Source organism: Aricia agestis, chromosome 17 (genome assembly GCF_905147365.1).
Source record: "Aricia agestis chromosome 17, ilAriAges1.1, whole genome shotgun sequence".
NCBI lineage: Eukaryota > Metazoa > Arthropoda > Insecta > Lepidoptera > Lycaenidae > Aricia > Aricia agestis.
Genome location: NC_056422.1, coordinates 12,791,893 through 12,817,233, shown reverse-complemented (window position 1 = coordinate 12,817,233; position 25,341 = coordinate 12,791,893). Strand labels below are relative to the sequence as shown.

The window sequence follows — 25,341 nt, the reverse complement described above, 5'->3', positions numbered from 1 at the left end:
AGTAATTTTATTAAGTACATACTTTTTAGTCTTAAATTATATTGCTATTTAGTTGGTTAGTTACTTAATAAGTTATATTTTAGTCTATAGCATATATTTTAGTGAAAATAATTCGTTATTAAAACCAAAAAACTAAACATTCGAAGTGTCCAAATTTTTGGAAAACGATTAAGTATTCTCAAGTTAATCACGAAGTGATACATAAGTAAAGACGTAGAGACCTTAGTAATCCATTTAGTGTTAGTGAGGTTTCAGAATAATAACATAAGTGAGGTGTAGTATATTAGTACAATATACCTATATGTCTAGTCAACAATAAGGTTTGCATTTGTGCGATGAGCTAAGACTGCATTGATTTAGTACACAAGAAACACATACAAGGTATAAGGAACACAAGTGTTGTGTATAATTACTTTAAAACAAGTAAGTATGAATTTTCACCAAAAACCTACAGGTACAATCTTATAGTTGCATTGTAGGTTTTTGTGTTATTTCACAAACTATTTCCTTGTAAACCTGAAGTATTTTGGTATATGCATGATAAACACTGCACCAAAGAGGTAAATTCAATATTAAGTACTTACTTTTAACAAGAATTTTCAGAACACAACCTTTTAAACTTTAGATGTATGTATAACATGCTCCGGATAAACATTGACACACCTAAACTAATAGAAAAGTTAAATAATTGATAATATCATAGAATCCCAATTAGCTAAATTCTCATATGAGCACTTTTTCATTTATAACTTCTTCTCTTGACTACAATATGGTATTACTTATATGATGGGAATAGTGTAAATCACTAAATTTTACTCAAAAACAAAAACCTACATTATAGTACTTTTCCAAAAAAGACTTACTTAATAAGAATTGCATAACAAACATATGGAACTTATTGTTCATAAAACATAATATTATCATAGGAACATATATTATTATGTATTACCAAAAATACTTTTGTACTTACCTCAATAATAATAATAAGTAAGTATTAGTTTTATATTAAATTAAAACTTAAAATACATGAGGACTTACTATGTACTTCTTAGGAACCTATCTTAGGAGCATTTCGTACAATCTTTTGATTGCAGTAGGTCTTTGTGTTATTTCACAAACTATTTCCTTGTAAACCATGCATGATAAACGCTGCACCAAAGAGGTAAATTCAAAGGTATTACTTTCTCAATAACAAGAATTTTGAGAACACAACCTTTGAAACTTTAGATTCATGTATATTCACGAATAAATATTAACACACACACATACACCTAAACTACTAGAAAAGTTAAATCATTGATAATATAAAATCCAAATTAGCTAAATTCTCATATGCACTTTTTCATTTATAACTTCTCTTGACTACAATATGATATAATATACAATGGGAATAGTCACTAAAACTCAAAAATATAATCCTACATTACTTATAGTACTTTTTCCAAAAAGACATAACAAAAATTGCATAACAAACATACTTATTGTTCATAAAACATAATATTTTCATTGGAACTTATATTATTATTACCAAAAATACTTTTGTACCTCAATAATAATAATATTAGTTTTATATTATTACATTAAAATTTAAAATACATGAGGACTTTAGTAAGTCCTCATGTATTATACATTTAAATTTAAAATACATGAGGACTTTAGTAAGTCCTCATGTATTATACATTTTAAAAAGATGTGGTCGTTTTAGGGACCTATCAGACAGAGTGGTCATGCGTTGAAGCATTTGCGTTGGTGACTGAGGAGCAATTCTGACACATTCAGAACTCCTCCTGTGTGAGTATATAGAGATACTCACACGGGAGGCATTCTACAACATAATACAACACAAAGAACACAAAACCCTTGACCGCTCTCTGTCTGAGATATCCCAGGCAATTTCCCATAGTTGCAACTTGCAATGCAGTTTCTAATTGTTATTGGTTTGCCAAATAAAAGTCTGAAATTATAATATTGTTTTTATCTTTCATCAAAAGTTTGTATTTGAACTCCTTTAATAATAATAAATTAATATTTACACAAGGGATATTTGATTCATCTTCTTTGATTTTAAGTGACAAGACCTTGTTTAAGATTTCCGCTGTATAAATATTTTTATAAGTATAATATAAAAGAGATTTACCACTTGCCTATCTGATACTAGGTTGATAATAAGATGTAAGACAAATATAGTACCTATTGATGAAAGCTGTGTATGAATATGTATCTAAGGTAGGTATATTTAAGTGAGAAAATAAATGAAAAAACATTTAAAAACGAGTATTTATTAAATTTCTTTTAATTAAAGCTTTTGAGTGAATATATATTATCTTCCTAGGACTTTGTCATCATTACACTTGCAATTCTTTATTATAAAATGTAGTACTTATAGTATCTCAGTGTTAGCAATCATCCTTTATCCTGAAAAATATTTGGTTCAGCGTACACAATACTAATAATGTAAAATGCCTTACAAGGCACGAAAAGGGGATTATTAAACTTATAAATTGCCTGTTTATGTTACAATAATACCTATTTGAAAGCTCAAAAAAACGTAGGTGTTCAAGAATGAGTTCAAGTTCAACAAACTATGTTCAACTCATGACATCAACTCTGTTGTAATGCATGTAATTGTAATCCACAAGTTTGATGCATTTCTAAGACTTTTTTATGGTAGATTATTTAGCGTAGGTATCAAATAGGTATAGGATATAATAAACTTATCAATTTCTTGCATATAACATAATCTCTATAAACTTAATAACAATATCTAATTATCTTTTTTTTTGTCTCCTTCTTCTTCTTTTTTTTAATTGCCGACTCAGTTAGTTGCCAATGTCAGAGAATTCTTTCTCCTCTAGATCGCCATGCTTGTGATAATATAAACATGGAGTGTTATTTTCTCAGTGTTTTCATAAAGGGCTTATAAAATACCAAAAAAATATAAATAAAACCATTTACACATTTATAATAATTACCTTTAAATACAATAAATCGGTGCAAAAGTAACTATTCCTACATTGACCACGTTATATATTAGAAAATAGTATATTTTATAATAAAAAATATCAATTTTTTTTAAACTATATTTTCATCTTGATTTACAATTTTTCCGTTAGTAGTTATGGCTAAGCCATTTCAATTCCTAAAAAAAAAAACAATTCCGTGAGTCAAATTTGACGTTTGTGTTTGACATTTCTTAATCCAGTTCAGAGACAATTATTACAGGTTACAACTTACAACCATTCAGAAGTAAAAGTTGTTATGATGCGAAAAAAGAACAATTTACTTTACAAGTGTTTTCTGAGCTGCGCGGATTAGCTCAGGTTTTGACAAAGTTAATGATCAGGCCCCAGGGAATGCATTAAGACATCGTAAAATGTTAAATAAATTACCATATTCTGCACTGATAAGTACACAAAACATGTGCTGTTTTGCATTTTCGACTACTAGTCTATACTTAATATTATAATTGGGAAGAGTTTGTTTGTTTGTTTGAACGCGCTGGTCCGATTTGAAAAATTATTTCAGTGTTAGATAGCCCATTTATCGAGAAAGGCTATAGGCTATATTTTATCGCGCTAAACTAATAGGAGCGAAGAAATAGAGGAAAGTGTGGAAAAAACGGGAGAAAGTATTTGAAATGGCTTATTTGAACGTACTGGAGCAATTTTTTATGTTATTTGGCACACATGAAGAATAGACCACGTGAAAGGACATAGGTTTCTTTATTTTGCGCAGAAATGTACGGTTTCCGTTACATTTATAAATTACGCGGGCGAATTCGCGCGGAACATCTAATTGGTACAAAAGCCTTGGTCCCTTCACCCTTGAGATCCCAACTAGCCAGGTTTCAATGTACATAGATATTAGCTACCTGTCCTTCTCTGCTGGCAAGAACTTTTGAGGCGTTCAATAACTCCTAGTCCGTTACGTAGATGTTGAAAACTGAAAAGAATGGAAAACCCATATTGTGTGTAATGATGTATTCCAGTCAGAGCATCTGTGCACAGGCAAAGTTAGTGATGCAAATTTTAGTTAAAACTTCGTGGTAGAATATGCTGCTTGGAGTGTCGCATGACGGTTTCTGTAATTAGTAAATACATTGTCGTAATTTGCTCGACTGAACTTGTCTCGCTTTAAAACATTGCATCATTCTTTATTACCTACTAATAGTAAATTGCTTATGTTATTATATTATGTTGTCCTCATTGTATGCGGTTAAAACCGCATTCATCATTAGCATAGCCACATTTTAATGGTTATACTTATAATACAAGTAAATAAAAATATATAAGTAAGTTTGTTTCCAAGTACAAAAATAAAAAACATTGTTTCTAAATAGGTTCTGTAGACACTGATCCCACCAAACACATTTTCATGTAAAAATGTTGCCAAGATGAGAACAATATAGTTCGTGGTGTCAAAAAGTAGTGAGATCTCATGTAGAGCCAAGTTTCTAACATTACATACTCAGCCCTAAATCTAAAAACCTTAATTGTACACTAAAGCGCGGCAAAATATTTGATAATAATATAATGTGTCAGCCGTACGAGAAGAATCTAAAAACTCTACACATTAGTCAATACCGGTGGCCTGGCCATTTTAAAATAAAAGTTATTAAGTACAACAGAAAAGTAATATATATTAAATTCAAAGCCCATAGCATGACGAATAACAAAATGGCCAAGACACCGATTTTGACTAATGTGTAGAGTTTTTAGATTTTCCAAAGAAAATAATTTCATTCATACATTGACCTTATAAACGAGAATTACATCTACTGACTGTCATACAATCCAACACGTTCATCTCACGAAATCTAACCACGGGGAGAGGGGGGATCAGAAAATTTGTAAAAACACCTTACGTAATTTGTGGACGCCCCCTTGCTGCTTTAGCATCAAATAAGTACTAAAAACAAAATAAATTGAATATTTTGGGGGGCTCTCATACAACAATTTTTTGCAATTTTTTTCTATTGATAATAATAGATGTCGCTGCTGGTCGTCTACATCGCGATATAGCTAGCATGAATAGTTTCATATTACCTACTTGTTAATGTACTCTAGTCAATAAAAGATGTCACTGTTGGGTATCTGCATTTTTACATCGCACTATTGTTTGACGCGAAGATGTTTGATAATATAGCCGTTTAACTTTTAGGTACAGATTTCATATTTGAACTAACCGAAGTCGGATGTAAGACGTTGTTAACATCCTAAAAATTAAATATTCGCAAAGAATTATTGCTGAGGCCTGAGGACTTCTCACTACGACTATAGTTTGAACTTACATATTTTTAGGACGATTTAAGGCCTAGAGTCTACAAAGTGAAGTAATTATGAATATAAGGAACATAATATTATAATAATAATTATAATATAATAACTATTATTTATTTAAAAGAGTTACAGAATTATTCTGTACTTAATAAAAATTACCACATGCGTTTTTATGAAATTAAGGTGCAAACGAGGATGTACACTCGCAATATTAGAAAAGTTGCAAGTGTCTTGTCAGGATCGGTTATATAAAATTAGGGGACAAACGAGCAACAGGTCACCTGATGGAAAGTAACTATTGTCCCCGAGTTGCCGTCTATTTAGAGAGAAAAGTTCTCTTTCCGTTTTTAGGGTTCCGTACCCAAAGGGTAAAAACGAGACCCTATTACTAAGACTTCAATGTCTGTCCGTCGGTCCGTCAGTCTGCCTGTGTGTCTCCAGGCTGTAACTCAAAAACCGCTATAGCTAAATTTCTGAAATTTTCACAGATTGTGTATATCTTCAAAATAAAATTAATATTTAACGGGGGCTCCCATACAACAAACGTAATTTTTTGCTCGATATCAATAACTGCAACACATAGGCACTTGAAATCTTGATGAAATACTCAGTTATATTTGTGATTTAATAATCAATAATAAAATTTAAATAAATTAAATAATTAAGGGGGGCTCCTATACAAAAAAAACACAACTTTCAGCCTATTTTTGCTCGATTGAGGTACGGAACCCTTCGTGCGCGAGTTTAAGAGGATACAACAGCGGCTAGAGAAATGAAAAAAAAGTACGTGTAATATCTATAGCTGTCTCCCTTAGCTCAAGCCTATACCGCAGAACGCGATAGAGACAACTGCAGAAAATCCAGAAAATCAACGATTCGTTGTCCCCTGATTCCTTCTCCAAAACTTAACCGATTTAAGTACTTTTTTCATTAAAGATTAAAAAAAGGCTTGAGCTATGTTCCTATGTTTTGCTTTTTTTGTATAATCTAGCCAAATCTGTTTTCTGGACGTTTGAACACAGTGGAAAATCTGGCCATTTTTTTGGGTTTTTGAACGTTCATATCTTATTTAATAATTAAATTATGAAAAAAAAGAAAACATAGGGACATTGTATTAGTGGCCGTAGATATTCAGGAAAAAAATTATAACTCTACTAGCATTATCCAGGGAGGAAACAGGGGACAACGTTTGTATGGAAAAAATGGCGGTGTGGAATCCTCTTAAGTGCCAACCCACACGTACCACAACCACACGACATCGCAACGACAAAATGTCGTCGAGCTGTGGTTACGTGTGAATGGTGTCGCTGCAGCATTTTGTGGTTGCGTTGTGGTACCGATAAAATGACGTTGCGAATTGCGATGTGGTTGCAACGTGGTTGCGACGTGGTTGTGATGTGGTTGCGACGTGGTTGCGTCATGTGCAAGTCGAACTATTGTAGTTCGACTCCGTCTTTTATAGCGGAAACACGTCTTGCCCAAAGTCATGGATTTCGAAGAGGACACTTAAGTGTTGCTATCCTTGCTATATGTATTATTGATGTTGATTGTTGATGTATGATTGATGTTTGTTGTATGTAAATATTAAATATTAATTTTGATTTGTCCCCTTAAATATTAAATTTATTTTGTTTTTAGTATTTGTTGTTATAGCGGCAACAAATATACACAATCTGTGAAAATTTCAGAAGTCTAGCTATAGCGGTTCTTGAGATACAACCTGGAGACAGACTGACAGACGGACAGACAAAAGTCTTAGTAATAGGGTCCCGTTTTTACCCCTTGGGTACGGAACCCTAAAAAAAGATTATAATAATATTATTATTATATTTAAAAAAAACATGAAATAAAAAATATATGGCAACGAAAAATGCGAATAACGAAACGCATTCGTGAGTAACGTTTCGTACTAGATGGCGAACCCGTTACTCAGTACCAACTTTTGCTTTGGAAGAGCGCGGGCGGCGTGTCGTTGCATCGACGCAACATTGTGGTTGCGATGTGGTTGCGACGTGGTTGCGATGTGGTCGGTATTTTACAAGTGGTCGACAACGACTGCAAATTGTGGTACGTGTCAATGGTCCAGTTCATTTACAATACGAAATATACGCCCGACCACGTCGTGTGTTTGTCGTGTGGTTGCGGTTGTCGTGTGGTGGTACGTGTGGGTTGGCCCTAACATGCACTTGGCCCATTTTTTATGAAATTGGGGAACAAACAAGCAGACGGGCCACCTGACGGAAAGCAACTGCCATCGTCCATGCGGTCCATGGACACTGTAACATTAGAAGAGTTGCAAGTGCGTTTTCGCCCTTTTTATGAAGGAATAGGCTAAGGGAATAAGCAGAAGAGAACAGGGATAGGGAATAAGGTATAGTTCAGTTGGGCTTCCGGTCTCCGCTTAACTCGCTAGAAGAAACACAGCGCAAGCGCTGTTTTACACCGGTTTTCTGTGAGAGCGCTGTTTGACGTCGGTTTTCTGTGAGTCTGTGGTCTCACATGGCTAACACGTATTTTTTTATTTGACACAAGAAGTATTTTATACTCTATTTTTAATTTTGTATTTAGCACAAGAAATAACTTATATTATCTCATACTAACATCCCCCCTCTATATCAAGGGGATGGGATAGGTTAGGTTGGGTTTGATAATTTTTTTGTTGTTTCTGTACTAATAGTAGGTTACATACCAAATTTCAGCTTTCTTACACTTCAGGAAGTACCCTAACAATTTTGATGATCGGTGAGTCAGTGCCAGAAATTTGGGTGTTTGGACACCTATAAAATCTAAAGTATAATAGTAACAATATTCAAACTTTGCGAATTTAATTATTTTACTCATGTCAATATATCTTGAAAATTTCAACTATCTGGCATTATCCAAACCAAAGTTAAGAGGGTTCAAAAATACGACGAAACGTTTCGAGAAAAGGTAGGTAGTGCCCATGCGCGCTTCCCTTGGCTCATCTTGGCGGGGGCACTTCCGTGCACCCAGATTTAATTCAAAACCACGAGAGAAGACACAAAACATCACATAAAAGTTTTCTAAATCGTTATTCGACCCAATTTCAAACTACCTAAATATAAATTCCAAATGGGTACAATCACTAACCACTAATACTCAGAACATTTTACCGTGTAAGTATTAAAGGACACTCCCACCACTTCCACTAATTTCGAGCGATAAAGGGCTGGAAATATACGCCTCACCTTGCGAGGTCAGAGGGCAAGGAAGGTCACGAATTCACGATCGATCCCTGATATATTGTCTTGATAACAAAAGTACACGCTGGTTTCCGAGAACCACCCTAAGCCGGTTACTGAGAGCGATCAATAGTGTTAACCTTGAGATTGTGGAAATAGAATTCGCTAGAAGAATCTTGCATTTGCGACGTACATTATCTACTTATCTATTGTAAGCATAGTAATTACTATTTAGGCTTCAGGTTTTGAGAACTACCTTTAGCCGGTTACTGAGAACGATCAATAGTGTTAGCCTTGACATTGAGGAAATAGAATTTGCTAGAAGAATCGTGCATTTGCGACGTACTTACTTACATTATCTTCTTACGTATTTATTGTTAGCTTAGGCTTGAGGTTTTGAGAACTACCTTATACCTAAGGTAAAAGCACTAATGGCAGACGCTTTAAGGAAACATAAAACATTTGAATGTTATAAAATATATATTTAAGAAAATAGAGGATTGATAACTTCTTCCATGTCTTCAGTAACTCTTACAAAATAAAACTATTATACTTAATTATTCTCTGACAAATCAATAAAAAATATATTATATTATTGGTCTTTTTGTAAACTTAGTCATAACAACTAATAGATGACATCACAGAAAACGAACATCACTAATAGTAGACACCAATATGAACTAATAGTTGACATAGAACATTACATTACATTTTGCATTTTTCCTATTATTAGGTCTTTATTTGCCGTTTTTTTTTAAGATTTCATTTACTTCATCATAGTAACTACATGCATATGAAATATTATCCACGTTGTCTCCAGATTCTATCCATTCTTCTTCCATGCTGAAACTATCTTTCCTCTTATTTTTATTTTTCATATTTTTTTCCTAGTAAATTTATTTTCAGTCTTTAGTCTCCATGCTTCTCTTGCCTCTTCTTTTTTCTTCTTTCTTTTCTCAGCTCTCTTTTTACTGCTAAAAAACTAAAGCAATCGAATTTTAGATCACTAGAAGGTCTAATATGTCCATTTTTAGGTACAGTAGTTCTAATTTGTTAGTTTGTTAATAGAATTATATTTTCAGAGAATAGTGGTGATATTTGCAGTAGAATAAACTACAAAATAACTTTAGTATGTATTGCAAAACTAAAAGATGAGATCTATGTCATCTATTAGGTTTTTTAAATTTTCAAGAACTAATAGTAGACATCCTTTACTTATATTGTTAGGGAAAATGGAAAAATATCATAAATAAACATTAATTAGTGTATACAACATGACCATTAATCCAATGGAATCAATAGTAATTACAGAAAATCAAATAAATGTATTCAAAACTTACGTGCAAAATTTCGCCTTCCTTAACCTATTTGCTAAGAAATTGCCGAGCGCGTGTAGATGTGGTCACATTATTTACGAAAACTAATCCCATTTTAAAATTTTGTTCCCGAAGGCGTCCCAAATATATTTTTTCACATCAACAGATAGCTTGAGAAGCTTATAAAATTTATAGTGTTGAGAAAAATTAGAGTAATTCTTATTTTTATGGTATTTTTGTCGTAAGTGTCATCTATTAGTTCCGAGTCTACTATTAGTGCTTTTACCTTATATTGTTTAGCTGCTTCGATTTAAAAAATTATCGTAGGAGAATCATTTACGCACAATATGAACACATAGCAAGAACGAACGGTCTTTGGACGGTTTTATGTGCGATAGCAATTATCATATATTGTCTAGGTTTCTAGAATATTTACGTTTACCTAGTTACCCATTTGAAATTATGGTAGGTAGAGCTCCAGATTCGTGCAATTGCAAAATTTCATTGCAAACGTTAGACATGAGTCATGGTTATTCCCATCTTCTAATTGCCTAGCAGCAGACGATCACAGTAAAATATGAAAATATGTGCATAAAAAATCGGCCAAGTGCTAGTTGGACTTGCGCACGAAAGGTTCCGTACCGTTATAGAAACAAGGCCAAAAATTTGTATGAGAGCCTCCTTAAATTTTAAATTTATTTTAATTTAAATATTAATTATTGAAGTACACATGTATGATGTTAAGTTACTTAAGTACATCATACATGTGTACTTCAATAATTAATATTTAAATTAAAATAAATTAAAAATTGAAGATTTCGTAAAAATTTCAAGTGCCTATCTGTTGCCATTATTGATTACGAGCAAAAAAGGCCAAAAAAATCACGTTTGTTGTATGGGAGCCCCCTTAAATATTAATTTTATTTGTTTTTAGTATTTGTTGTTATGACGGCAACAGATATACACAATCTGTGAAAATTTCAGAAGTCTAGCTATAGCGGTTATTAAGACGGACGGACAAACAGACAGACAGACGGACCGATAGACAGACAGACGGACAGGCATCGAAGTTTTAGTAATAGGGTCCCGTTTTTACCCTTTGGGTACGGAATCCCAAAAAATGAATGACTACCATCGTCACACTCGATCATGATGTGGGATGGTGTTATGCTATCAATAGACAGCAGTACGCACGTTCCGTCGCTGCACGTGCGCGCTGCGCCTGTGTGCGCGTCACATGTTTGTCGCCAGACCTTGCGCACACACGCACGCCTGCACGTGTGTGCTTGTTTTGACGCTGGATGTAGCGGTGCGGTTACGGTGATGAGCGGAGCGAACTGAATGTCAGCAGCGTAATGTGATTAATATTATTGCAGTTTTTATTTAATAAAATAATATATTATTTTATATCTTTATTTATTAAACATCGACGAAAGAAAATCTTCATATAGCTTCTCTGGAGACGTATCGTTGAAAAGCGACTCAGGCAGGCTTGCTTATTACAGCTTTATAGCATCTGTTTTCTGGTTCATATAAAAATAACATAATTTATGGAATATCATTTTCATCGTATAAAGTATTCTACACTATTAGTTATTTACTTACTGAATAACGAAATATTTTTAAAATACTTGTAATTAATACGCACATACTATATTGTTGCCATATTATGTTGTACAATTTAAAAATTTGACAAAAATATAACAGCCAAGGAATAAACGAAGTCAATATGACTGCGTTTAGCGTTTGAGGAACGAGCATTCTGCACTCCCTACCCCTAGGTCGTAAGCTCAACATCGCTTTCTGCTACGCTCAACGCGCACCTCAACAGCGTGAACGTTCTGGAAATTACGCGAAACGCACACAGACTTACCTCACTCACTCACTCAAAATCAATTGAATGACGTCCGCGGGGAGAGGGGGGGGGCGAAACAAAATGAACGTTTATATAAACCGCGTCGACGCCAACACAGCCAGTTTCTGTTACGACACAAACGCACCAAGACTTTTCTGAAGACAGTTCTACCAGCAGACCGGCGATAGCCAATCAATGGGTGAGTAACCTTGAATACCGGCTTTAACATAAACAAATGTTACGAAATAGGGCCAATGCCCATGTTTCTAAAGTTTTCTAGTGTTTATCCAAGAAACTCTATGCATTAGCGCATTTCATTGGCTAACAATCACGGTTAACCAATCAACAACGCTGTTAAAAACAAAAAAGGTAAATTCCTGACTCCTGTCAAAAATCCTAAGAAACGAGGCATATGTTCTTATTGTAGCCTATAGGTATTGTACATCACTTCGAGGGCTGTTTTTACTAAATAGTTATTACTAGGAATGATGTATCACACTCCTGACCTTCTTCTTTAGCCATACCTTCTTCCCTCTCAATCGAGAGGCAGACGATTACTTCTTTAGTTTTCGGGCAGATTTTAATGTACTAAAGCCTCATATTTTGTTTTTCTAGTTTTGGCATATTTTGTATATAAGTACATCTTTTTTCCCTCTTAATCTAAAGACTTATGTACAGTTTAACAATTTACAGAAAGTCATTCTTTTGACTAAAACCTTAGTCTGAATATTGATGTCCTAGTTTTGTAAATTGGTTTACCCTCTTTGTTTTCATTGATCGTGTTTTATCTTTATGCGTCAGCAGCAAAATATACTCACTCATAACATAAAGTAGTATAGATGTATTCAAGTTCGTCGTTTATCTAACTAGGTTATTCCTAGCATAGCTAAAAAAACATCCTTTAGAATAGAATGAAACTAAAAGATAATTATTACTTATTATCTTTTAGTTTCATTCTATTCTAAAGGATAATTCTGATGTTTTGCAACCGTTTAAGCGTTTGGTGCGAAGAATAAGAAAATTTTTGCTTTTAGATGTTTTTCTACTCCAATTATGAATAGAAAATAATAAATTCTGGAATTAAAATAAGTGTTTGCGTATACGATTTTCCTTTTCGGTATTTTTGGCCGTCAGCCAGTCTGCCGGAAACTACATTTGGCCCAAAATCTATATTTAGATCGCGTGAGCACATTTCATGTTGAAAGTGCGTCATTCATGAAGCCTTATACTTTGGTACAGCTATTGATTTAATCTAAATTTAAACGATATCTTTTTAATAAATTAATAACAGATTGCCTAGGTTCTGTAGAATGCATCTACATAGCTAGCATTTTGCAATTTAACACGACGTGTGTTTAATAAACGCTATCCGCGATAACCTCAAATAAGTTTGCGACCTTATTGTACATACTTATAATTTATTTTTTATTTTCTTTGATAATTTAAATTAATTTCTAATTATTAAATATTCACTCTGTAAAAATAAAATAGAATAACAAACATTCAAATGTGGATAGGAAAGTATTGTCTATGTAAAAGTTGTGTATTGTGGACTTCACGTAATTTATTCCAAACAAATGCGGTATAAATGACATCATAATGTGGTGCAATAGTTGAGGAAATGTAGCCATTGCCTAAACATACAGCCTAAAATTACTATGAGTGTGAGTCACGGTTACGTACGCGTTAGAGAAGAGAATTAGGTTCTAGGGTTTTATTTGGTCTGAGTAGGTAAAGTAAATATTACTATCGGTCGGTAAAAACAGCATGTTTAGTAAAAAAATACTTAAGCCACGCTTAACTTTCTTTGAAAGAGGGTATTGTCCCAAATATATTTGGTACCAGTCGGCCCTATTATGCGTCAGGCTTTGACTCACAATGTTGCTCGATGAAAAAGGTCGAGGTATTTGTACCTGGGTCTCGTTTGCCCTTTGTCTACATACGAAGCCCAAGGGACTTGACAGGCTTCTAAAGCCCTTTTGTATTGAAACAAATCAATAGAATCAAGGACAAGGTTTTGTTAGGAGTTTAAGCACCCTGCACCTTTAGATGTTTACCTGGAAATAAGTACTAATTGTCGTTTTGTTTGGTTTCAGATACGTTAAATATAAAACCGTTAAGTAAGGATTATGAGCGGTCTCAGGGGGCAGTGGGCGAGACCGCTCGGGAGGTCCAGGCAGCTCCCCTGGACATCCCCTCCACCTCAAGCGAGGAGCGCGCCATCCGCCGCGTCATGGGCCGCTGGGGAGCCGAGTGGTTGAGCTGACTCGGCTCCGAGACCCAGAAACCGGTCGGCATCCAATGGCCGGCCACCCACCCCCTGCCGCCGCCGCGTTGGGGGGCGCCGCGCCCGGCCCTGAGCCTGTCCTTGCACCAGTACGAGGAGCTGGTCGCCAAGGCCGAGGCGCTGCTGAGCCGACTCGTCATCGCGGAGAACTACGACTCCGTTAACAACTTCATGACCCTCTACGACGCGTACATGGCCTCGCCGGACCAGTCCCTGGAGGAGTTCTTCCCGAAGTACAACCCGCCCATCAGGGCCCACAAGCATACGTGCGTGGGTCTCGGCATGGAGGTGATGAAGCGCCTGAAGGTCCTAGAGAACGATTTTCCTGGAATCACCAAGTCCATGATGTTAGTCTCGTGCGACGAGAACATCCAAGATCTGCTGGACTACACCACGTCGTTCCCCGGGCCCCAGGGCTTCCTGATCGAGACGGAGAAGGACCACGTCATGTTGGCCATCCAAGTGAAGGTGGCCGGCAGACCGGGTGTGTTCCTGTCGGACTTGGGCTACCACATCTCCCGAGTCGTCACCGTCATGGCTGACCGTTGTTACCCACATACCGGTAAGACTTCTTTTATTCACCCTATCTCTTAGCCTCAAAATTACTTTCGGTGATCGTAATTTACAAAGAATTACCTCAATTAGCGGTTGGCGTTATTCCGAAATGCCATTGGCCAGATAGTTATTTCTTCAATTTGCTAACAAATCCTCTACCTTTCAGGCTGGTTCACCCAATCGGACGAACCGCACTGCCGCAAGGAATACAACTACCAGTTCAACATCCACAACAGCAGCTACGTCGAGTGGCACGAGAGAGAGACGAGAGGAGAGACGGTGAAGGAGCGGTTGTCGCTGGTGTACGTCGCGCGACCATACCTCACCGCGGTCAGCGTTACTGAGAAGAGAAACCTGGTCTGGGACTTAAGGTTAGTAGCATCCAAATAAAGAAAGGATCTACATAAATCTGGGTCCGAAACTACGTCTACTACATATGGAAGCAGTCAAATAGGTTTATGAATAAGTTTTATGGACAGCTTGATTCTTTAAGATTCTGGTTCTTTGCTAATAATTAGTAATTACATACAGTTTACACCAAGCTTTACACAAGGAACACAGAATTAATTGTATTTCTTCCATTACAGGAGTCTTCTGGCCAGGAACGCTAAAGGCCACCTCACAGCGGGTATTTACTTCCCGCTGAAACTGAAAGACCAGCAGTTCACCATGTTCCTTGATGGTACCAACGGAAAGACAAGGAAGAAGTTGAAGTTTGAAACCTTCTTAGAATTACAAAAGGTAAGAATCTACCCGTCGATCTAGCCTATAAAAATCTTTGAGATAGTAAAGAAATACTTATTTTAAAGTTTAAAGCAATTAGCAGAGTAATAGTAGATACATTTACCTCTTAGTAACTCATAAAATCTATAAAAAAAACACATTGCAGCACATGTGCCCGATAAAACAGAATCTCTCTGTAAACAAAATTTGATAACGCGAACTGTAAATAAAATTACAGTCGTGATAAAAGATATAAACTATAAAGAGTAATGCCCATCCATCAACTTTCGTCCTTGATGAAAATACTGCAGATAAGCAAAGTAATTATTGAACACACAAAAATAAAATAAAAGCCACAGCAGATCCATAAACATAGAAGCTCTTCCATTAAAAGTAAAAGTATTTGGTTATATGTATAAATAGGTTCTAAATTATTCCTTCTTTCCAGATCCCAGATGAAGTAGTAGACGAAGTGGAGCAGTGCAATGACCAACTGCATTTGAGAGATGGAGAACTCCTCTCTATCCTGAAGAAGTTGGCAACCATCATGGCCGACGAGGAGTACATGTCTGAACTCCAAGATGTCAACCAGAAGATCGTTGAACTCTCTGCTGGGAACTAAACCGGGCGAGGTTATCTGCCATTAGGACTAGCATCATCCCATCTTTGAAATTACTGGAGCCTTTCTTGAAAAGAAAGTTCCTATTTTGACTATAATATTATGTATTTTGACAAATCCATTTATTCATATACTGTATACATAAGATTTTTGACATATTTATATACTTGCATGTTGGGATAAAGTAGTAGATGTAGTTTGATATTTGTAATATCATTTCTCTGACGAGTATCGGCTCAGGCAATAGGGGAATAAAAATTTAAAAAATATTTGGTGCTTTTAATTTCCAACTCCTTTGCATACATACTTGTTTTGTTTTATTTATTTCTTATTCAAGCTCTCCTTCAAAAACGCTTTTACATTAGAAAAACAAAAATTATATTTCAAAGAAAATATTAGCTTTCTCATGTTTTTAGGAACAGAAACTTATATTTACTTACCTATTTTATTCGAAATCCATATACTTATTAAGTTTGTCTCCATTCGAACAAACTCGTAGTATCTTCCATTTTACTTGCTGTGAATGGCTCTCATTTTATTCTTATTATATACTTAAAGGATGTCTGGCATAATACCTACATAGATTTCCTTTATTGTGTTTTTAAGTTTAGTTTAGTTTCAAGTTGTACAAATAAATGATTTTCTATCTATCTATCTATCTTACTGGCTCCATAAGCACTTACAGCAGGCTTAGCATGGCCACTGTAGAAATGCGACAAACTGACAGATTCCCTAATTAATCCATCACTTTGTCTCCTTTACCCTAAGAATAGACCTTTCTATGGTGGCTATTCCTGCTGATGTGTCATAAAAACAGAATGTATATTTTTTCTAAAGGCTGGTTTTACAGTCACGCGTTTCGGCAGCGCCGTCGGAGCGCCGCGCGTTCGAAGATGTATGGGGGTAGTAGTAGCGTTTTAAAGTCGCGCGCTTGAGCAGCGCCGTTCGTCCATACGTTTGTTACAGCTTTGAACGCGCGCGCTCCAACGGCGCTGCGAAACGCATAACTATAAAACCAGCCAAAGAGTTAATAGATGGCGCTTTTAAATCACAGAAACAAAATTGAGTAAAGCAAAATGTTAACCGTTAAATTTTGCTATTAACGTCATTCAGGCGCTTTTAACAGAAAATAACAAGAATACAAGGCTATCATGAGCTACAAGACTAACCGACGTATTTAGAGACATTTAATTATGAGTTTTACAGATAATGTTTAGGTCAAAATTTTAAATTAACTAGAGATCGCCCAATGGTCGAAATTCGACCTTAGGAAGCGATAGCGGAAGAGGATTTATTTATTTTTGAGGATGAGGATGAGGAACGGGTGAGGAACCTAAAATATTGCGGAACTTCCTCATTATGAGGAAGCGGAAGAGGAATCCTCAGCAACCCTAGCCCCTATGCATAATCCGATGACGTAGGTCCATCAACTGACTATGAAATAATTTCTTAGTTGGTACATAACATCAGCCTGAAGTTCCTGAACTGCAGGGCTAAAATGGTCGCTTTGAAGTATCATGATATGAATCATAATATGATTCATTTTTCTAAAATCGCAAAATGCAACTTTGCTTGCAATTCATTTCTGTATTTTTGTACTGATTTGACATTTGTCAGTTTCACAGTTTTGACAATTCATTTGCTGAATTGATTGAGAGGAATTGCTAAATGTGGCCATTTCAGCCCTGCTGAACATTTTACATGCGTCAAATGCTGTATAAATATAATATTTAAGTATATCACGTATCACAGGTGTTTCAAAACTAGCATGTTAATAAAATTAACTACACTTTACACTTGTGTGACGTGCTTCCTCGTTTCATATTGATTCTATGAGCATCTCTGTCTTCACTGCATACTATAAACATTATAATTATTATTTATATCTACAGCATTTACCCATTATGTTATTTTTTAAATGTTTTAAAATTGATTTGGTAACAATAGCTTAGCAGAGAAATTCATATTTTATAGGCAGTGGGAGGACCAACATTATTGGCAAAGTTAGACGATAATTATATTCTGTCTGTTTGATGTTACAACCCAACCAAATACATTAGATACGCTTTTTGTCGGTGAATCAATTTCTCTGATAGTGTAATCTATTTGACGAGTATTTGACTCTAGCTGTTGGACTTTAGTTTATATAGTAATTAATAATAATAATAATCTTTATTTAAAACTTTTAGCATCTGATACAATGTGTAGTTATAATATGACCTAGGAGTACAATACAGTTGTATATGAACTTACGAAGACAATAAATAACAGACTTTACACATATTGTATAACTTTGGCGCCTGCACTAGGCTGATGAGCCTGTCCTGCAGATCACCAATATATTTTCCTTCTTTTAGACATATAGTTTAGTTAAGATTTAAGTTTAAAAAACAGGTATAATATTTAAAAAACAAATAAAAGAGCCTCTCATTAAAGATTTTAAGTTTTAAGTGCGCGCTATGTGTGTGTGTGTGTGTGTGTGTGTGTGTGTGTGTGGCTGTGTCTGTGTACTCGTACGTAGCAATTGTTCTTTTTCTTGATAATCTAGAGTTTTGAGCCAGTTTTTAACTTTTCTTTTTACTTCTATTAATGAACTATCTTCTAGGACGCATTCGTTGTTCCCGTACATCCATTCAATAGTTTACGCGCAAATTATACAAGTTTATTGTGCGGGAAAAGTATTTTTTCCGGGACAAAAATTATCACTTGCATTTCCCGAGACTCAAAAATCAAAATAGATTGAATAGTTTAGGCGAAAATTATAGAAGTTTGCTGTGCAGTAACCGTACATTTTTCCGGGACAAAATGTATCCTATGTTCTCTTTCGGGACTCAAAGTATCTCTATACCAAATTTCAGCAAAATCGGTCCAGCAGTTTACGCGTGATGCCGTGACCACGCGAAATATATGGATTCATTTTTAGGGTTCCGTAGTCAACAAGGAACCCTTATAGTTTCGGTCTATCCGTCAGTCCGTCTATCTGTCCGCGGTTTTGCTCAGAGACTATAGGACCTATAAAGCTGTAATTTGGCATGAATACACACAATATTAATGATGCCGATGAAATGGTACTTACTTACATAAAATCTTTAAAAAAAAATCATGGTACCCTGCCCTACATATCAAGCGGCAGCGGAATGAATATTTTTTTTCGCGCCCGACCCATCGTGTGGGGTGTCGTGTGGGGTAGTCTCTCAAACTGCGGACAGACAGACGGACGGACAGACCAAAACTATAAGGGTTCCTTGTTGACTACGGAACCCTAAAAAGGGGAAATGCCTCATAAAAATATCAGTTATCCCTAAAGAAAACTATATTAGTTCCATCACATGCCAAAAGATGGCGCTACAAACCGCATTTTCTAAGTTATTCGAACTTAATCGATTAGGCGTAGAGGCAGTAAAGGTTACAAAGACGCGTAATTATATACGTCGTTATGCGACATCACTTACGCTTGCCAAACGTGGACCTTTGACTTTAAAACACGTAACAGAATCGAGACCACCCTAAGACATATTGGAGAGAAGCCTTTTAGGAATAAAAATAAAAGACAAAGTGAAAAATAGCGATATTCGTAACAGAACAAAAGTTAATGACGCTCTACTATTTTCACTGAGACAAAAATTTACTTGGGCCGGCCACATTGCTAGATACACGGATGACAGGTGGACCAAAAGGGTAATAGAGTGGACTGGACCGCAAGGTAAAAGAGCCAGAGGCCGTCCGTGTGCTAGATGGGCAGATGAGATAGTCGCGACAGCGGGACCAAGATAGTTAACAACCGCCATGGACAGAGATGAGTGGCATTCTTTGGAGGAGGCTTTTACCCAAAGGGGGTCCGTACAAGCCTAAATTTAAATCCTTTATTTTGTTGTCCTTAAAAATTCATTAAATAAATCTCTATTATTATTATTATTATTATGCGACAGCACTATCCAGATTTCAGTCACGCATTATTAAATTAAATACTTAAATGTGTAAGAATTGGCGAATACGAGGCGCAAAAAGTCCGGCGCACAAAAATTCCGTGTATAATCGGGCAGACCGCACTGCGCTCAGCGCCACGTGGGGCGCGTGGCGTCGCGCCGCCGCACAAAAAGTGTGCCAAAAAAATTGAACGTTTGCTTCAACGCGCGCTCGCAGACGGCTCACGGCGCACACTTTTAGTCTGCGATCTGCATTTGTAGTGACGTAACGTACGCGATCTATTACCATGGCGCCAGAGATCGATATAACCATGTTAATTCAAGAAATACGAAACAGACCAGGAATTTATGATACTTCTAAGGCAGAATATCGTAATAAACATTTAAAATCAAAATTGTGGGAAGAAGTGTGCTGTAATATATATTCAGCTCCTGTTTGGACATCGTTGACGTCTAAAGAAAAAACAAAATACAGTAAGTTTAAGTTTTTATTAGACTACTATACTGCCAGGGTACACTTCACATAGTAGCAGTGAAGTAGTTCGTTAAATACTTTCTCGTTTCTATTCACTGACATCTATAATACACTGGATCGGCAATCGCTATCAATAAAATGTTCTTTGAAGGTCGCCATATTGGCGCTGATTGCTATAGTGTTAGCAGTAGTGAGTGTACTTGGAACTACTATTTTGCAAATGGCCGTTGCAATTTGCTATGTAATTAGTTCACAGTACGCTCACCGGTGGCGCTTCAAATCGGCAGTAAAAATACCTGTCATTTTGTACGGCATAGCCAGTCCAGTGTACTATAGAGGTCAGTGTTTCTATTCCATTATCTGTCCCTCTCACACCAATATTGTTTATATTATTATCTTCGAAAGGGCAGTTGTACAACGTGTCTTCAAAACAAATACCGTCTCTTTTTCTTATAAAATTGTGAAGAATGCACCCTGCTTTTTTATGGCTAGTGGTATATTTACGTCTAAACCCCTTTGAAATATTCTTATCTCCATTTACTACATAAAATTCCAAAGGCTTCCTACCATTCTTCGTGCTCTAGACAACCGGTAATTAAAAACCGGCCAAGTGCGTGTCGGGCCGCGCAATATAGGGTTCCGTAGTACCGCTAGTGCAGTGCCAAATGGCAAAAAACGGAACCCTTAACACGTTCAGACCGGGGTGTACCATCGGTGGAGCACGGAGTACTCGCTGACAGGGCGGGGTGTACCACCGGTGGCCACATCACACCTGACTTTTAATGTACTAAGAAATTCGTGCCGCCTTGAAAGAGAGTATTGTAATTACCGTTCCCGCCCTGTAAAATCGACAAAGTTTCTTAGTGTATCTCAGGAGATGGATATAATTTCGGGAAGTCAAAAAAAAAACAGGATTGAAAAATTGTACCTATTTATTAGGAACAAAATATGACAAAATCACGATAAATGGTACGAAATGCAAATTCTTTATGCTGGATGAAAAAATGTTCATTTACAGGAAAACTAAATCAAACATGAAAAAAAATACAAAGACACTAGCTGTTGCCCGCGACTTCGTCCGCGTGGACTTTACAGTCGTTCCCGTACATCGATTGAGTCGCTTACGCGCATATCAGAAAAGTATATTGTGTGGGAATCGCACATTTTTGCGGGACAAAAAACATTCCTTGTCCCAAATTCAAATTAGTATCTCCAATCTCCATGCCAAATTAAATCAAAATAGATTAAATAGTTTAGGCGAGAATCATAAAAGTTTATTGTGCGGGAACCGTATATTTTCCGGGATAAAAATAATTCCTTGTCTTGTACCGAGACTGAAAGTATTGCCATACCAAATTTGATCAAAATAGATTGAATAGTTTAGACTTTAGGCGATAATCATAAAAGTTTATTGTGCGGGAACCGTATATTTTCAGGAACAAAATTAGTATTCCTTGTCCTTTCTCGAGACTTAAAGTATTTCCATACCAAATTCCATCAAAATAGATTGAATGGTTTACGCGCAAATAATAAAAGTGTATTGTGCAGTAAACAGTTATTTTTCCGGGACAAAATGTATCCTATGTTATTTTTTGGGACTCAAAGTATCTTTTAAATAACAAATTTCAGCAAAATGGGTCCAGCCGTTTACGCGTGATGTCGTGACCACGCGAAATATAACGTTCCGCGCAGCTTCGCCCGCGTATTATATATTTCACAGACAAATTAGTCCACAAAAAATAGCCTATGATTCTTCACGTGGTCTACTTCTTAGCTGTACCAAATAACAGAAAAAATTTCCAGTAGTTCATGAGAATAATTTGCCCTGTTTTTTTTTTTCACATTTTCCTCTATTTCTTCGCTGCTTTTAGTCTGAGCGTAATAAAATATAGCTTATAGCCTTTCTCGATAAATGGGCTATCTAAGACTCAAAGAATTTTTCAAATCGGACCAGTAGTTAATGAGATAAGCGCGTTCAAATAAGCCATTTCAAATAATTTCTCCCGTTTTTTACACACTTTACTCTATTTCTTCTCCCTTATTAGTCTTAGCGCAATAAAATATAGCTTATAGCCTCTATCGATAAATAGGCTATCTAACACTGAAAGAATTTTTCAAATCGGACCAGTAGTTTCTGAGATTAGCGCGTTCAAATAAGCCCTTTTAAACAATTTCCTCCCGTTTTTTCCACACTTTCCTCTATTTCTTCGATCCTATTAGTATTAGCGTGATAAAATATAGCCTATAGCCTTCCTCGATAAATGGGCTATCTAACACTGAAAGAATTTTTCAAATCGGACCAGTACTTCCTGAGATTAGCGCGTTCAAACAAACAAACAAACAAACTCTGCAGAATTATAGTATAGATATAGATAGTATAGATTGATGGTACAGAACGAAAATTATTTTTGATGAATCGTGTTGAAACAATCCAAACACATTGGTTTGTTGTCACATGCAGAGCAAAAAGTATTCACGCGTTTTGATTTTTTTTTCTAGCCATTGCCGCAGATTCGGTTGTTGTAATACGGTCATGACAAGGGCCTGTATCTCTTTCGGGTATTTCTAAGCATTCCTTCGGTTTTCGCTTACTTATGTTTTGGCTTCCGTTGAACAATCGGCTCACCTTCCTCTTCGGCGTCATCGGATTGATTATCATTGCTAGACTTGCTAATCATCTCTTTTATAATTTGTTCCCGGAATTCTAAAATAAGTACTTATTTTCTTTCCTTCTCAAAATTTCTGGTGAATAACCTAAGCATTTACTTACATTGTGCCACAAACAATCTCGATGATACGTTTGCGGTACCACTTTAGGGTTTTTCTAAGGCTGATATAATACTAAGCCATCTGATCTGTTACATCCACGCGTGATGAGTGATGAGACAAAACAATAATTGACCTATTATAGGATTATTAGATCGTTAGAAAGAGAGAGAATGCATAATCGTTGGCCATGGCCACCGGTGGCGCACCCCGCCCGGCAGGTCTTTTGGTTTATGGGGCGGTGATGTACCACCGGTGGCCATGTGAAGATTTGGCCCGTTTGGATACCACAACAGTTCATGAAGTCCCGGTCTGAACGTGTTAAGTACCCCGTACACGGTAATTCAGCATGACCATTCATTTACGTGAATTACATGCTGCATGATGAACGCGCTGTTGGACGCTCAAATGGCGGTCAGGAAAAGGCCTGATTATGTGTGATGAAACTGCAAAGGCTTCATCTCCCAAAAAAACAAACGGCATTGGTGGGAAGTTTTAGTTTATTCGGAAGAGTTACTTTACCATCCACAATTTCTTTCTCAAGTGTGGAGTTTTTAAATACGTTTGAGACACTGAATTTTCATTGTACACAATAAATGTAAAACTGTAATCGGCATCAACAACTGCCATCAATACTGTAGAAAAGTATGACTTGTAGTTGTGTTATTTATTATTACAACCCGAATTTGGCGGCATCTGACGTATGTGCTTTCCATCTACCGCTCCCTACGAATAATAAAAACTTATTATTCGTAGACCGCTCCTAAACAATTATTAGGAAATTGAGTCGTGGAATTGTTTCGCAATCTCTAGCCATCTCTGCACCGTGAAAGCAGGAAAGCATTGATTATTACATAGATCCCAAATTGATGTACAGGTTTCGTTAATTATAGAACGAATAGTAGATGCGCCGATCAGATACCTAATCTTCTTCGAGTTCGATGAACGACGATCCTCGTCCTAAATACTTACCTGCAAAAAAAATTAAATTAGTTCAAAAAATATAATGAATACTTACCTAACTTTTAATAACCTACATACTATATTATAATTATTATTTTTTTTTTTATAGGGAATGATATACAGTTGAAGTGGAACTCTTTGAGAAGTTGCTTCCGAAGGGACCTTAGTGCTCAAAAGAATACTCCTTCTGGAAGCGGAAGAAAAAAGAAGAGAAAATATATTTACTTTGATTTACTGCTATTTTTATTGCCATTTACTGCGGTGGAGAATAATGAACCTTCTATCGAAATCGAACAAAGTGCGGAATCATTATACATCACCGTGCAGAATTCACACACTGAATCAACTGATTTTAAACGACCAAAGACGCAACCGAAGAGTAGGACCAATTCTGACGATGAGGAGTATTTAGAAACACTAAGAGAAGGCAATCAACTGAACAACAACTTGCATAATTCAGAAAACAGAACAATCTTAGGCGATATCGATGAGGATGAATCATTTCTGCGGTCGCTTCTGCCTTACGTCAAACAATTTTCTCCAGACCAAAAGTTGCAATTAAGAATACAATTATTACAAACAGTTTTAAATTTTAAAAACTCCTTAAGCAGTTCAGAGTTTAGTCACAATCAGATACAGCAAGTGTTGGATGTACCAAATGAACATAGAATAGCTGTAACCGATTCATTGATGGACTCAAATATGTCTAACCAAAATGACACTGCTGAGAGACCGAATAGAGCCTTCTAACTACAGGACATTGCAGAAGATTCGGAATACGTTCCTAGACCAATCTTGTTACAACAGTCAAGCGACTCGTCATAATATACGGGTTCACCTGTTCATAGAGATTACGTATCAATAATTTCTTCCGAAAATGAATCGGTCTTTTCTCTTGGCGACGACGACGTTGGCGAGGTGTAAATTAACTACATATTATTATGAAAATATAAATAAAAAATTAAATAAAGCCTGATTGTAATTTTAGAAAATTAGTTAATCCTTAATTTTACACTAAAGCGCGGCAAAATACTTGATAATAATATAATGTGTCAGCCGTACGAAAAGAATCTAAAAACTCTACACATTAGTCAAAATTGGTGGCCTGGCCATTTTAAAATAAAAGTTATTACTTATTAAGTACAACAGAAAAGTAATATAATTATTAAGTTCAAAGCCAACGAATAACAAAATAGCCAGGACACCGATTTTGACTAATGTGTAGAGTTTTTAGATTCTTCTCTTTGAATTGATTCTTCTCGTATGGCTGACACATTATATTATTATCAAGTTTTTTGCCGCGCTTTAGTGTATATTTAAGGTTTTTAGATTAAGGGCTGAGTGTGTAAGGTTAGAAACTTGGCTTTACATGAT

General features: G+C 36.0%; 2 protein-coding genes across 2 annotated transcripts; both read left to right on the top strand.

Annotated features, from left to right (window-relative positions):
- Positions 1-11,744: 11,744 nt before the first annotated feature.
- LOC121735532 lies at positions 11,745-16,106 on the top strand. Its single transcript, XM_042126375.1, has 5 exons — positions 11,745-11,852; positions 13,750-14,502; positions 14,662-14,866; positions 15,083-15,236; positions 15,667-16,106. Exons 2-5 carry the CDS (start codon positions 14,112-14,114, stop codon positions 15,838-15,840), a joined length of 924 nt encoding a protein of 307 aa, XP_041982309.1. The 5' UTR covers positions 11,745-11,852; positions 13,750-14,111; the 3' UTR covers positions 15,841-16,106.
- A 3,796-nt stretch (positions 16,107-19,902) lies between these two features.
- On the top strand, positions 19,903-24,937 carry LOC121735535. Its single transcript, XM_042126379.1, has 2 exons — positions 19,903-20,237; positions 24,077-24,937. The coding sequence occupies exons 1-2, from the start codon at positions 20,051-20,053 to the stop codon at positions 24,715-24,717; spliced, it is 828 nt and encodes a 275-aa protein (XP_041982313.1). The 5' UTR covers positions 19,903-20,050; the 3' UTR covers positions 24,718-24,937.
- Positions 24,938-25,341: the final 404 nt, after the last annotated feature.

What these genes read in the sequence shown, in the direction of transcription:
- LOC121735535 (XM_042126379.1), top strand. Translation starts at nt 20,051, where the DNA reads ATGGCGCCAGAGATCGATATAACCATGTTAATTCAAGAAATACGAAAC. An exon ending in TAAAGAAAAAACAAAATACA is followed by an intron (nt 20,238 to 24,076) that starts GTAAGTTTAAGT and finishes TTTTTTTTATAG; the next exon opens with GGAATGATATACAGTTGAAG.
- LOC121735532 (XM_042126375.1), top strand. Translation starts at nt 14,112, where the DNA reads ATGACCCTCTACGACGCGTACATGGCCTCGCCGGACCAGTCCCTGGAG. An exon ending in CCGTTGTTACCCACATACCG is followed by an intron (nt 14,503 to 14,661) that starts GTAAGACTTCTT and finishes TCTACCTTTCAG; the next exon opens with GCTGGTTCACCCAATCGGAC. An exon ending in AACCTGGTCTGGGACTTAAG is followed by an intron (nt 14,867 to 15,082) that starts GTTAGTAGCATC and finishes CTTCCATTACAG; the next exon opens with GAGTCTTCTGGCCAGGAACG.